The 14,757-nt window shown below is 37.1% G+C and overlaps 1 protein-coding gene across 1 annotated transcript; it reads right to left on the bottom strand.

Annotated features, from left to right (window-relative positions):
- Positions 1–3,749: 3,749 nt before the first annotated feature.
- On the bottom strand, positions 3,750–5,715 carry LOC145123657 (tropinone reductase-like 3). The gene is made up of 6 exons (XM_079058861.1): positions 5,490–5,715; positions 4,892–5,008; positions 4,608–4,742; positions 4,338–4,463; positions 4,149–4,250; positions 3,750–4,016 (listed from the first exon to the last, which is right to left on the bottom strand). Exons 1-6 carry the CDS (start codon positions 5,625–5,627, stop codon positions 3,867–3,869), a joined length of 768 nt encoding a protein of 255 aa, XP_078914987.1. The 5' UTR covers positions 5,628–5,715; the 3' UTR covers positions 3,750–3,866.
- Between the last annotated feature and the right edge of the window lie 9,042 nt (positions 5,716–14,757).

Here is a 14,757-nt window from a genome sequence, read left to right as displayed (position 1 = left end):
CACTTCGGCACCCAGTCCGCCCTGCTTTCTTGTCATATCAGAAATTCCTTCAGCTACTACCTCACTCCTCAATTGTCACTCCCTCAACTTCTGATGTCAGGTCGATAATGCTTGCTACTGTGTCAACAACGACACCATTAAATCACTCGGCTGTCCAAATCCCTTCGCTAGCGTCTCAAAATCCTCACATCTCTTCTTCTATTCCATGACCACTAGATCTCATGGTGGAATTTTAAAACGGATATACAAAAACTAAATCTCCTCTCGTTGATTCTAAGTATATGACACATTGTAACTACTTACAGGCATTCCACGATCCTAACTAGTTAAATGTCATGAAAAAGGAATATAAAGTTCTTATGGCCAATCAAAAATGGATTCTTATGACTAGGCACACATATGCAAATGTGATAAATTGCACGTGGTTATTTAAAAACAAAATATAATGTGGTGGTTCTTTAGCTCAATATAAAGCATGACTCATGGAAAATGGTCGCAGTCAAAGATCTGGAATTGATTGTTAGGGATGAGCAAAAACTGAATAGAAAACCAAAAAATCGAAAAAAAAAACCGAAATAACCGAAACCAAAGAAATAACCGACGGTTTAGGTTTGAATTTTACAAAAACCGAAAAATAACGTTTGGTTCGGTTTTGACGTATAAAACCGCCCATAAAAACCGAACCGACCCATATATATATATATATATATATATATATATATATATATATATATATATATATATATATATATATATATATATATTATTGATTATATTTTAAACTTTTAGTTTTAGACTTTAGACTTTATCCCTTTAGTACTTTATGGTTATTTTTCAACAAACTCTTAATGGTGTTAAACTTTGATCTTTTGAACACTTTTATGTTTTTAGAATACTAGAATCCGTATTCTTTATTTTAGTATATTTAAAGTAGATACAATACTATTTTCATTGGGTTTGAACCCAAAAACTAGAAAAAAAAAACAGGAGTTCATAAACCCACAGTTTAAAACCGAAAACCCATAAACCCAACCCGGAAAACCAAAAAACTGAACCATGCGAAAACCGAACCTATATGGGTTTAAAAATCGAAAAATCGACTTTCTACGGTTTGGTTTGTTTTAGCCAAAAACCGACCCAAACCGACTCATGCTCATCCCTATTGATTGTGATGAGACATTTAGCCTGGTGGTAAAACATGTTGCTATGCAGATTATTCTTCGTCTTGTTATCTCAACAATTGGTCAATTCATCTGCAGAATGTGAATTATGCATTTCTTCACAGTCGTCTTTAAGAGACCGTCTATATATGGCAACCTCTCGGGTTTTAAGATCCCTTTGTGCATTATCATATTAGTCTTCTACATCGATCTTTATACGGCCTCAAATGGCCTTCGAGCATGGTTTCATTGTTTTGCTCATTTATCTTTGTTGGTAAATGAATTGCTTGGATTCTCTGAAAGTCGTGAAACACTTTCAAATTGAAGTATTTCGATGGTACAGATCGAATACTCATATGGATAAAATTCAAAGATTTTTGAATTAAGAGAATGTGGGTGAAAATGTTCTTGAAGATGTACTAGAAATGACCAAAAAACAGGTATAAGATCATTGTCTGAAAACTGTCAGAAGACTGTTTCAACTGTCACCAAACTGTCATAAAAATGAGTTTTTGGATAAGGGTCAAAATGAGTCATCTTTTCTAAAAATAGGATTGCTGATGCTCGACCCGAGCCAGAGGCTCTGCCCCCTTGGACCCCGCGAGGGGCTGCCGCCCCTTGGACCCCGCTTCAAGGGGCGCTGTCCCCGGACCCCCATTCATTCAGGGGCTTCGCCCCTAAATAACAATGTACTTTGAATCTTGAAAACTTAAACAAGTGTGCACTCAGCACTATCCTAACTTGTTCAATATTTGTCAAGATCACTTTTGGTCAACAAATTTAATCCTATTACACTTAAATAATATTGATGATATCAAATCACCAATAATCTTGTCTTGATTTTTCTAACAACAGATGTGATTCTTCACTTTTCATATACAGATAGGGTGCTCATATTGCATATCTTATCTTGTATATTGACAACATTGTTCTGAAGGCTTCATTAGATAGTCCTATAAGACCGGTTATTAGATCGGTTATTGGTATTTTCGCCACCAATTTTCCCCGATGTAGGCGATGTAGGCGATCAGAACTACTTTCTTGACATTATCGTCATAAAATATCAAATATGCATGTTTATCTCCTAACAAAAGTATGCTATATATATTTAGATCGAACAACAATGTTGAAGTACAAGCCTGCTTGGACCGCTGCAAACATGTTAGCCAAACTTAATGGCTAAGCCCCCGAGTTGTTGATTCAATTCTTTACTATTGATTCAATTCTTTACTGAAGCCTTAATGGCGCATTACAATACCTATCTTAATGGCAGATTACAATACCTATCTTTTACTTGACCAAATCTCACATATGAAGTTCAACAAATATGTATGTTTATGCACTATCCTCGAGAACCTCATCCGATGGCTCTCAAGTGAATGTTCAGTTATATACATGGATATTGATAACGTCTTCGGTTGTTTGAGCAGCTAGCCACATGTCTTACCGCATATTCAGATATTGATGAGTTAGTTGCCCCACCATAAAATGCTCTACCTCCAAAAATTGTGTCTTTCTCGAACATAACCTCTTAAAAGATAAGGAACCATTTCCTGATCGAGTGTTGAAGTCAAATACACAAAGTTGCAAATGCAATCGCAGAAACATCTTGGATTCAAAATGTGCTTTGTGAAACTTCAATAACCTACATGTCATGCCACCATTATTTATTGTTATAATGTCAGTGTTGTGTACTTTCTTCCAATTCAGGTCAACACCACCAAACCAAGCATATCGAGATCAATATAGATTTGGTTCAGGACAAGGTAAAAATGGGTTAGATACGACTTTTCCATGTCTCATTTTCTCATCGGTTTGTAGACATCTTCACCAAATGGTTTCTCTCTCCTTTATTTATTGGTTTCCTTTCCAATTTGAACGTCCTAAGTACAACCCGATGTTCAAAATGCGAAAGGAATGTTAATTTAAATGTGTATTTGTTATTTATAGACCAACGTATTAATTTTATGTTATTATGTATACGGCCCATGTAATTCTCGGTCTCCTAGTTTTGTATTTGTAGATATAATGGTTTAATGAGATGGTTCTATTTAGAGATGAGCAAAGGAACCGACCCGGCTAGAACCGGCCCGGGAACCGAACTTGGTGGAAAATTAGAACCACACCGGACCGCCGATTCTACCGGTTCTTGTCGTGTCTTCAATGTAGGAACCGGTCCTCGAGAAATAGCAAAATACAGTTCCGGTTTTTGCCGGTTCTACCGGTTCAGGGTTCCAAAAATCCACAAGAATATCGTCCCGGTCCTGGCACGACCGGTTCCGGTACCGGTTCCGGCCGGTCCCCCGGTCCATATGCTCATCCCTAGTTCTATTCATGGGAAAATCTCTTGTAACACTGGAAGGGTGCCTTTCCTTATGGTTGTGATAGGTTGTACAAGAAAAATGTATGCCTAATGTGAAGTTTGTTCTTTTGAAGTGCATCACAAAATCTATCCATGGGATTTCCCAGACATAAATAACAACAAACCATGCTTCCAAAGGATTGACCAGCTTTATTTGGTAGATACTCCTCACTTATTTTGACCTAAGGTATTTAGCCAAGTATCTCAGTATTGCCAAGAGCAAAATATGTTCTAAGTCGGGACTGCATCATATCTTTACTTTTCAAATTAACAACATACAATAAAAAAAAAACATAAACACTTAAAGTTAGAAAAAAGAAACCTATTTATTTAATAAAAGAGGATTACAATCTTGAAGACATTCCTCCTGCAACCACAATCGTCTCACCAGTAATATACAAAGCATCATCAGATGCCAAGAAAGCGGTGGCTGCCGCCATGTCTTCCACCGTCCCTAGCCTCTTGAGTGGTGTCTTCTCCATAATGGTGTCTCTCTAACAACACAAACAAATTTAAATCAGTTTCATCAAAACACATGAATTAAGCTTCAAAATGCATGCATCTTTTTTAATCTTTATATGTCAGATATAATTATATTTGAAGAAAAAGAAGAAGAAGAGGATTACAATGGTATCATTATCGGTGATGAAACTAGCAAAGTGTGTAGGCACAGTCCCCGGTGCAACACAGTTCACACGAGTATGTGGGGCCATCTCACTTGCAAGCGCCTACACAACAATAACAATTAATAAAAAAATTAAATATTTTTAAAGAAAATACGAATACTGAAATATGTATATGTAGTTTAATAATACCTTGGTAAGACCAAGAAGCGCAGTCTTTGTGACACCATACATAGCCATGGAAGATGGAGGTTGAAAAGCACTTATAGAAGAAATGAAAACAATTGAAGAATTTTTTGTTAAGTGGGGGGCTGCATCCTGTAAAAACATGAGAAAGATATAAAAGGAAAGACTTATGAGTCATAACATAAATTCTTTCTTTATATATATATATATATATATATATATATATATATATATATATATATATATATATATATATATATATAATAGGGACTATACCTGAAGAAGCAATATGGAGGTTTTAACATTGATTTCCCAAAGCTTGTCAAGGGTTGATTCTTGGGTGTCAAGAATGGCATCAACGGATGGATTTGCAGCAGCATTCGACACGATTACATCTATTTTCCCGTATTTCTGTGTCAATAAACTAAAGTCAGATAAATTTATGCTTGAAAAATATTTGAGAAAGTAACAGGAAAATGGTAGCAACAATCATATACAATTAGATTTACATGATTATCTCAATGAGATCTTGGTTAAAGATAATCAGTCTCAGTTCTCACCTCAAGTGTCTGTTGAATAAGATTCTTTCTTTGTTGAGGATTAGAAACATGGCATACCAATCCCAGCGCTTCAATTCCTTGTGTTTTGAGCTTTTTTACTGCCTCATCAACGTTTCTCTGAAAATTGATTATCAGTTTTGAACTCAAATTCAGCCCTCAGTGAAATGAACAAAATCAAACAAGTCTGAAAATACGAGATTGGTGTTTTTAAGTAGAAAAATGCTCAAAAACCTTGAAAAAAGCTTAATTTTGACTCGAATATGTGTATGAAAGTCGATTAGATTGAATAAGATCAAGAAATCCTGATCATTTTCATGCCCAGTTAGTAACTCATATGGTTGAAACTTGAAACTACTCACTTCGTCACATAGAAATTGAAATAACAAAATTAGTAACACAATGGAAAACCCCGAATTATCATGGGTATTTTTTCTCAAGCAACCAAAACGAGATCATCAACAAAATGTTGAAAATTTATAGGATAAGGTCGAACATATACCTAAATCAAAAATGAAAGTTAAAAGGACTGCAAACTTGAGCCAAAAAAATCATGAAACGAAACTAGGGCGAAAGATGTATGAAGTAGGTGGAGACGAACCTGTCTCCGAGATGAGATGACGACAGAGGCTCCTTCAAGGCCGAGTCGTTCAGCAATACTGAAGCCTATGCCTTGAGTTGAAGCTGTAACTATGGCAACTTTCCCTTCAAATCTTCTCCCGATCTTCGATTTCTCCATTGTTGTTGTTGATGCTTTGCTTCTTTCTAGTTTGGCATCTCTCTTTTCTTTCTTCTTTGTCGCTTTCAGTTTTAGACATTTAATATTTTTTAAATCGTTGAGAAATTGAGAAATCAAACCAAGATCGGATCCTACATAGAATCGTTTTTTGTTTACAAGATCCGGATCAAGATCCTATAAAATGAAACATAATTTTAATTTATAATTTTAATACATGAAAAATATTTTAAACATTCAATTTTTTGTTAAAAAATTATAAAAACTTCAAAATATTAGTCATAAGTCACAACATAAAATGATAAACGGTAACTTGGTAAACGGGTAAAAGACATAAAGTGGTAAAATGATTTCATTTGCAAAAAAAAAAAAAAAAAAAAATCAAGGAAAGGTAGGATCGGATCGGATCCCGATCCTACGATCTTACGATCCTACACCAAATACGATCCGTTTACGATCCGGATCGTTTTTCATACCTAAGAACGTAGGATCGTAAGATCCTACGATCAGGATCGCGATTTTGACAATCATGGTATATCCGACTTACCCAATGTTTTATAGAAATTAGTAATTTAATCATTTTTAATGGTATTTTACTATTTTAATTATATTAATTTTTTTTTGAATGGCGGAAAATTTTATTAAAAAACTAGCAAGAAGCTAGAAAAAAACATTACAACAATTTATAAGCAAAAGTCAGGTTATGAAGCCAAGAAGTCCACAATATCTTAGCTTTATTACACCTATTGGAAACCCAAAAGAAATACATTTCAAACACTTCATTAAAAATAAAGGATTTCCTAGGTGTAACACTCCGAATTCAGAAGACCTAGAAAGGAAAGGAAAACCTCAAATCAGAAGGCAACTCGTCGAGTAGGTGGGATGACTCAACGAGTAGGAGCATATTTTGGGTCGTGGGTTAAGTGACCTACTCGACGAGTTGGGGGACCAACTCGGCAAATTGGTCAGGGTTTAGGAAACCCTAAATTCGGGACTTGGTACCCTATTTAAGCATCTTATTCTCTTCCTCTTGGTTCCATTCCCAGCCCCCATTGTCCAGAATTTAACCCACGAAATCCTAGAGCCTTTTGAGAGTGTGTGAGCCATCCTAGAGTGTTTTATGTGTTCTTGGAGACTAGAAGAAGAAGAAGGGGCTTGAAGGTTCAAGAAGAAGTTTGTAGATCCAGCAACACCATCTCATTTCCATCATTTTCTGGTAATCAAGTCTTCATCTTGACTTATAGTTTCTTAGATCTCTTTATGTCCATTTTATGAGATTTTTGGTCCATGGAGCTTGATATATGGGACAAGGACGTCCCAAGCAAAGATCCTTTCAGATCTAGAACCCCTAAGAGTGGTTAAGGCATAAAGGTGCAAGCTTTATGACATTAGAAACCCCCATGCAAGCTTTAAGGAGTTGTTATGGTCTTTTAAGCCTCAAAAGGCCATGCATAGATGAAAAGGTAGAGACTTTACGTGGTTATTGGGAGACTAGGGCCTAGATCTTGGTTCCCCTGCTTTGGATTAGAGAAATAAGGGTTTTGGGACATAGATTTATGTCTTAAGGAGCTAGGGTTTTAGCTAAACCCATTAAGAAGGATTAGGAGTGGGTAAAGTTGGAAACTTTACCCTCATGAGGTCATTTCCAGCATGTTGACAAAGTTTGGGGTTTGGATCTGAAGTGTAGGGGCTTAATCTGTTAAGATGGCCCAAACAGACTGAGGGACTCGACGAGTCCAGGGAGGGATTCGACGAGTCACAGTGAGTTGTCTCGTTTCTGTTCATGCTAGAATTCGGCGAGTCTGAGGGCTGACTCGACGAGTTGATTCGATAAATCGCGACCATGAGTAGCCAGGGAACTCGGTGAGTCAAAGGGTGACTCGACGAGTTGAATCGCGATTTTAGAATTCTGATTTATGGGACTCGGCGAGTTGGTGGAGCAACTCGGCGAGTTGGGTCAACTCGGAGCGTTGGCTTTACCGTTGACTTTGAGGACATTTTGGGCTAAGTGTCATTTTGTTATTGATAGCTCGGGGAGCCGAAGGAGCAGCAGTTCAGGGAATTGTCAGTTAGCAGCCAGAGGAGTATCAACAGGTCTTTAGCAGTGCAAGGTGAGTCTCCACACTGTGTGCATGGGTCTACGGCCACAATGTCGGCCCATTATGTTTGTGTATAGTAGGAAGACCTGGGGGTTAGCCCTAGGCATTTTATGATATATGTTTCGGGTTACGACTCGATGTTAGGAGAGGCCCGAGGAATGTTAGTATGCTAGAGGTCTTTGTGATTCTTGCATGTGTCGGTACGATAGGTTCCGGATCGGGGGTCCGATGTCGGGGCAAGCCCGAGGTATGTTTATATGGTAGTATGATTACGGACTAGGGTCCAATGTCGGGGCAAGCCCGAGGAAGGTTTATAGGTTACATGTTAGATTATACTTTATGTCTTTATGATACTTGTATGTTCCTGGTAGGGAGGTGAGTGTGGGCGAGGTCTTGTATCTCATCACTAGCTGAGTATGGATGGGGTTCCATATCTCAATATTAGCAGAGTAGGGGCGTGGCCCATGATAGGAGTGAAGTGAGCGTGGGTGGGGGTCCGTATCTCACTATCAGCAAGAGTATGGATGGGGTCCCACGACTCATCAGTAGCAAACTAGGGGCGGGGCCCCAGTTAGACGAGGCCTTAGAACAGGAGTACAATTAGAGTATGTTTATTTATGTACTAGCATGTTATTTGATATACCGAGCAGGGCCTAATGTCGGGCAGGGCCCGATGCCGGAGTGAGTCTGATGCCGGGTGTAACGTCCGTAGATCTTGGCTAGTCAATTTAGAGACAATGAGCATCAAAAATGAGTTTTTTATGGAAGATTATTTAGAAGGAATAATCTTAACCAAGTTATAGTATATGTTACAAGGGTTCTGTACATATAAAGAACGCCAAAATCCGAGTTATAACGAAGAAATTATGGCCCGTTGAAGTTTTACGGCGAAACCGACACGACACCACGTAACGTAAAAAGTGAATTTTTGATAAACTAATTTTTAACCTTAAATATCTAAATTAAAGTTGTAATATACATTAAACCAAGAGTGTGCATAAAAAGAACGTCAAAATCTGACTTCGTATGAGGAAGTTATGATTTTTCTAAGATTTGGCATAGCAATGCACAACCCGAAATTCGAATTTTAGATCGATCGATTTTTGGCCAACGCAACCTAAATGAGAATTGAAGATCTCATTAATAGTAGCGCAACGGTAAAAAGACAGACGAAAACGGACGTTGGATGAAGAAGTTATGAATTTTTAACGGACTTTTCATGTCCCGACTTGTTAAAAATATAACCTTAAAAATAAAGTCAAAATTAGCCAACGGAGTCTAAATGAAAGTTGTAGAGTATGTCTCCGCCTACGCGTGGATATAAAGAGCGTCAAAAACAGAGTTCGTATGAACGAGTTACAAATTATAATAGCATATTTACGTATTAAAATAAAGTATCAATCATATATACGTACACACACACACACACACACACACACATATATATATATATATATATATATATATCATTAGAAAGGTATCGACGATGCGGTCATTATAAGACTAATGTTGAATACTTTCGACATTAGTTTAGTACAAATATCGTTAAATCTATTAAAAATAGTATTATAAAGGGGTGTTTAGTTGTTTATATAACTATAAGGTCATTAAGTAACTATGATGGTAGTCTTTGAAAATTCAATTACTATAAATAAGAGCCTTGGGCTCTCATATTTCTTGCACCATTCTCTTGATTCAAGAGTTTTCTCTTCTTATCCCCCGAGCATTTCGGACCCTCGTGATTCGACTTCTCTTTCTGTAGTTTTAGTATAATAAGGTGAGCGCTGAAGCGCTGCACGAATCTTTCTTAGAAAGATTCAGCGACGAAGTTCTGCCCCTGCAGAGCTCGGCTCCTAGCTAAAACTCCCTTGTAAGTAAGTTATGCTTACCCTATTTCAAATATAGCTTATATTTAAAATTAGTATTGTTATTATGAACTTATAATAAATATTTGGGCTATTATTATGACTTATATAAGTGTCATTATAATATCTTTTTAATTACTCGCGGTATGGGGAATCTAGTTTAAAGGGCCGCATATGGTTGTTGGATTTCAGAAGTGCTATATGCCAAAATGGTCCTGCCCTTCGGTGTTTTATGTCTGGCCCCTGTTTGTACATAGTGGTTGAAAAATATTGTTTAAACGCTTATATAATAATAATAATAATAATAATAATAATAATAATAATAATAATAATAGTAAGACTAATAATTAGTCACGGTAACTATTAGACTAAAATCTAGTGGTAATAATACTAGGTTTCGTCGAATGAAATTATTTTTAAGAAGCGAAGTGATGTCTGAGTTCGGAATCACCACCTTAACAAGTGAGTGCATAGTTACTTTCATCTTACACATAGATATGAAGTATTTTATATAAATTACGTACTATGTGTGCATATAACCTTATACTTGCTATCTATGCTGGATGAACGATTTTATACATGTTTTAAATAATTTAAATTGTATATGTATTTTATATCTACGAATATGTTGGGTAAAACATGGGTAGATGAATGATGAGAGATGAAAGATGATATGAGTGAAAATTGGCAGCTATAGACTTAGTGCCTAATAAATAACATCGGCAGCTATGGACTTAGTGCCTATTGGATAAACGCTGGTAGCTATGGACTTAGTACCTGTTAGATAAACGTTGGTAGCTATGGACTTAGTACCTGTTAGATAAACCTTGGTAGTTATGGATTTAGTAGCTATTAGATGAACACTGGTAGCTATGGATTTAGTACCCGATGAATGAACTTTAGCAGCTATGGAATTAGTGCTTTACGAACAAGCATTGACAGCTATGAACTTAGTGCCTATCATATAAACCCTGGAAGCAGTGGGCTTCGAAATGAACGAATGCAGGATAGATGATTCTTAGGGTAGATCCTTAAGAGTAAGGAAGATAATGGGGATGGGTAGTTGGGTTGATTGTTGATGTTTAAACATAATAATTATATTATTGTGGGTTGAAAACCCTATGTACTCACCAGGTTTCCCAACCTGACCCACTCAAGCTTATTTGAATCACAGGTGTCGATACGAAGTTACATTACACTGAGAGATTAAAGAGATGTAGATCACTTGTGTAAATGAATGTAAGTTATGTTTATGCTTATGTTTCTGTATTGACAATGACATCCCAAATGTTTTAAAATGAATAAAAATACATTTCTTCAGAAATGATTTGATAACACATTTATCATGTTTTACAGGGAACAAATTCCGCAACATTTTTATTAAAAGAAGTACTCTGATTTTTATAAAGCATAAACACAATTGGTCTTTTCTGGCCGTGAAAATGGGAATGTCACACCGGGCAAGTCCCGATGCAGCGGGCGGGGGCCAGTATGTGGTTATGTGTATGGTATGTGGTAGGTTGGGGAACTCACTAAACTTCATGCTTACGGTTTTTAGTTTTGGTTTCAGGTACTTCCGGTAGTGGAGGGAAGAGCTCGGGATGATCGCATGGCACACACCATTGGTTTTTAGCCTGGGATGTTTCACTCTGGTATTTTGACATGAAACTCTGATTGTAATGTTTTAAGATATTAACTATGTTTGGTGAAAAGATTTATAACTATGGTTTTAATTAATGATTTAAAATGAAATTGTTGGTCATGATTTTTGGGACGTTTCACTAAGCAAAACCGTTCTGAAAATACTAGTATTACGAAAATTTCATAAACACCATAAAGTAGTCAGAACTACCGCATCAAAAGCTTTTCTTTGACCGCCTCTCAAAACAATCGACTCAGACCAAGAAAGAATGGAATCAATGGATAACCGAAAAGGAATCTGAACACCCCACCAAATAGCAACCCGAGACCAAATATCACTCAGATGACTACAATCTGCAAAAAGGTGTTCAATAGACTCAACTGTAATGGAACAAATAGGGCACATAATGGAATTAACCATAACTCCTCGATGGGAAAGACTATCTCTAGTGGGAATACTATGTAACCTCAGCCTCCAAATAAAAATATTTAACTTGATAGGAACCCAACTGTTCCATCTAGTATCGCACCAACCTGTAAACACCATACCACTATCAATAAATGATCTTGTTGACGAAACTGAAAAGGAATCAGAAGCATCAATAGACCACCCCAACCAATCAGGAAAAGAATGGAGCTGGAGATCATGCATCAAATAAATAAACGCAACCCGTTGGGTCTGCTCAATGCCATCCCTAGGAACCCGCCTGAGAGAATCAGTACTCCAACCAACCAAAACCCTATCCCAAACCGATACAAAACGATGGACATACAACACAAAAATCCTAGGAAAAGTCACTGCCAGAGGCTGATCATCCTTCCAAACATCATGCCAAAAAGAAGTCTTAATCCCATCGCCAACCCTAATCGGACAAAAAGAATGAAAATCAATACCCCGGTCTCTAAGCTGCACTAACATCCTAATAATCCTACTCCAAGGACCTGTCCACACTCATCTCAAGGACAGAGAAGAACAACCCCCATCAGCACCATGCAAATCTTTCACCACCTTTACCCATATCAAATCAAGGTTATGAAAGAATCTTCACCGCCAACGAAATAGAAGGGACCGGTTAAAAGAAAAGAGCCTCCCAATTCCAAGACCACCCTGTTTTTTATCGGCTAAAATTCTATCCCAACGAACCTAATGCATACGTGTGTCCTCCAAATCTGCACCCTAAAAAAATCTAGACCGAAGAGCCTCCAAATAATTGAGGACAGAAACCGGGGCCATAAAGATGGACATCAAATAGCTACCCAAACTTCCTAGAACTAACTTGATCAAAGTAAGACGACCTCCAATAGAAAGACTTTTCGCTTTCCAACCCGACAATCTAGAACGGAAACGATCCTCAATAATAGACCAAGCCGACACCCAAGCACTTATTGGCCATGCAAGACCATAAAGTACGCCCCACGTCAAGGATTATATTTGGAACTTGGATCTACAATTTGGTCGTAATAGCTTAAGTAATAAGCTCTTAACACGTTAAGAAGAAGTCCAACTGCATACGTTAGGCGTACCATTTGGTACGTTGTGCGTACCATTTGGTACGCAGTTGCGTACGCTGGGTGTACCATTTGGTACGTTGTGCCCCGCGTACATTCGAAGTACGCCCCACGTACGAGGGCTGAGTTGACTCAGTTGATTTTGTTGATTTTGACCGATTTTGACCAAGGGTATTTTGGGAAATTGTTATTAATCTAGACTGGGAAATGTTTTGATTATTAGGAGTCGGTTAGAGCCGGTTGTCGGAACAGAGATTCATTCAGACTGTATTCGGACTGAGATGAGAGTTTTCCTCATTGTACTTATGGGTCAAATGAACCAAGGTTGACCCATTCAATTATATATATTGATTTGTTGTATGCTGTTATGCGGAGATATGTGGTTACTGGTTATGTGATTAGACTGGTAGATATGTAGGAATATTTGTGGTTGTTCTTATTGATTGATAGTGTTATATATCGATATGTTATGGTTTACTGGGTTGAGGCGGACCAACTGATACTGAAGGCCAAGATACCCAGGGCGGTCCGGATAGACTGAAGGCCTGCAAGGCGGTCCAGTCAGGATGAACGCCCAGAGATCGGTCCAAATAAGCTAAATGCCCAGTGAGGTGGTCCAGTCATGTTAAAGGCTCTATATGCATGATGTTGTTTCGTATGTTATGTGGTGGTACTTTGGGGGAACTGACAAAAGTTTTGGCTTATATTTTTTGTTTTGTTTCAGGTACTTCTGAGGATCGTGGCAAGGCGAATGCGTGATCGTGCACATCATTTGGTTTTATATTATCTGGATTTTTGGGACACTCTAATTTTCGATAAACACTTTTGAAACAATGGTTTTGTAAACATTATGGATTGCATTGTGGTTTTTGAAAAGTTAAGATTTGTTGTGATTTTTGAGATGTTACAATAAACCAATTACTTTAGATGAAGAAACATTATCAATTTTAAAGAAACAACAGACAAGTGGAAAACAAATATATCACCCATCCAATAGCCACAAAACGAGCTTCAAAACGATCCATCAAATCAGTTTTGATGTGAGCGTAAGTATGCGGGTTGGTTCGCTTAAGGTTGTGAAGGTAAACAGGCAAGTTGTTAAAGCTTTCTTCATGCCCACTCTCTGAGAAACTCATTTTAAAGCAGTTATAAGAGATCATTACGAATTACTTGGTTCACATAAGGTTGTGGAGGTAAGGTTCTAAGCACATGCAGACACATATATATGTAGGAGATGAAAATGGAGGTTTCAATCCGAAATGCACGGTCCGGAATATGTCTTCGGAATACGGTCTCTGAAATGGATACTGCCACTCTGGAATGCTATGTTCCGAACAATGTGGTCATTTTTCTAAAAAAAATATCGGCTATTTTTATTAAAATGATCGTTTATAAGGGTTAGATTACTCAATCCTTATTGATAAATTAGTAATGCTTAGGCTTATAAGGGGGAGCTTTTTCTTTCTTGCTTCAAATGTGGGACAAGTCCCACAAGGCATTTTCCATTAATAAAGTATATGACATGTGGATTAATTTGGAAAACCCTAGTTCTAATAAATATGAGAAACTTGTAAGAAATGAAGTAGATTTTGATCTTATCACTCTATTTTGTTGTTTATATTTTAGTTCCTCTCTAAATCTTATTGATACTAACAAAATTTATCAAGTATGTTTGTTTTTTGTAACTAAATTCGAATTGATAATATGTTTGCTTTTTATAACTGAATTCTTCAGATACGAAGCCATGAGGATGAATTAGAATATCTTAAAAGTTGAGAACTAAGTTTAATTACAGTATTAGATTAAACAACACGAGCCAATTGTGATTTGCAAACTAAACTTTTGTCTTTAAAAAAGATTAAGGATGAAGAGAAAGATGTAGCCCCAGGTCACCACTTGACAAGCCAAAATCCAAAAAAAAAAGTAAAAATAAAATAAAAATAAAAAAATAACGCTCAGGAGTTTGCATTTTCATCAAAAACCAAACAGATAAAAAGAACAATAACTGGAGTTGATGAA

This window comes from Lactuca virosa, chromosome 7 (genome assembly GCF_052849685.1).
Source record: "Lactuca virosa cultivar CGN04683 chromosome 7, Lactuca_virosa_CGN04683_v6, whole genome shotgun sequence".
In the NCBI taxonomy this organism is placed as follows: Eukaryota; Viridiplantae; Streptophyta; class Magnoliopsida; order Asterales; family Asteraceae; genus Lactuca; species Lactuca virosa.
This window is presented reverse-complemented; position numbering and strand designations above follow the sequence as displayed.

What these genes read in the sequence shown, in the direction of transcription:
- LOC145123657 (XM_079058861.1), bottom strand. Translation starts at nt 5,627, where the DNA reads ATGGAGAAATCGAAGATCGGGAGAAGATTTGAAGGGAAAGTTGCCATA. An exon ending in CCTCCATATTGCTTCTTCAG is followed by an intron (nt 4,464 to 4,607) that starts GTATAGTCCCTA and finishes ATGTTTTTACAG; the next exon opens with GATGCAGCCCCCCACTTAAC. An exon ending in CGCTTCTTGGTCTTACCAAG is followed by an intron (nt 4,251 to 4,337) that starts GTATTATTAAAC and finishes ATTGTTGTGTAG; the next exon opens with GCGCTTGCAAGTGAGATGGC.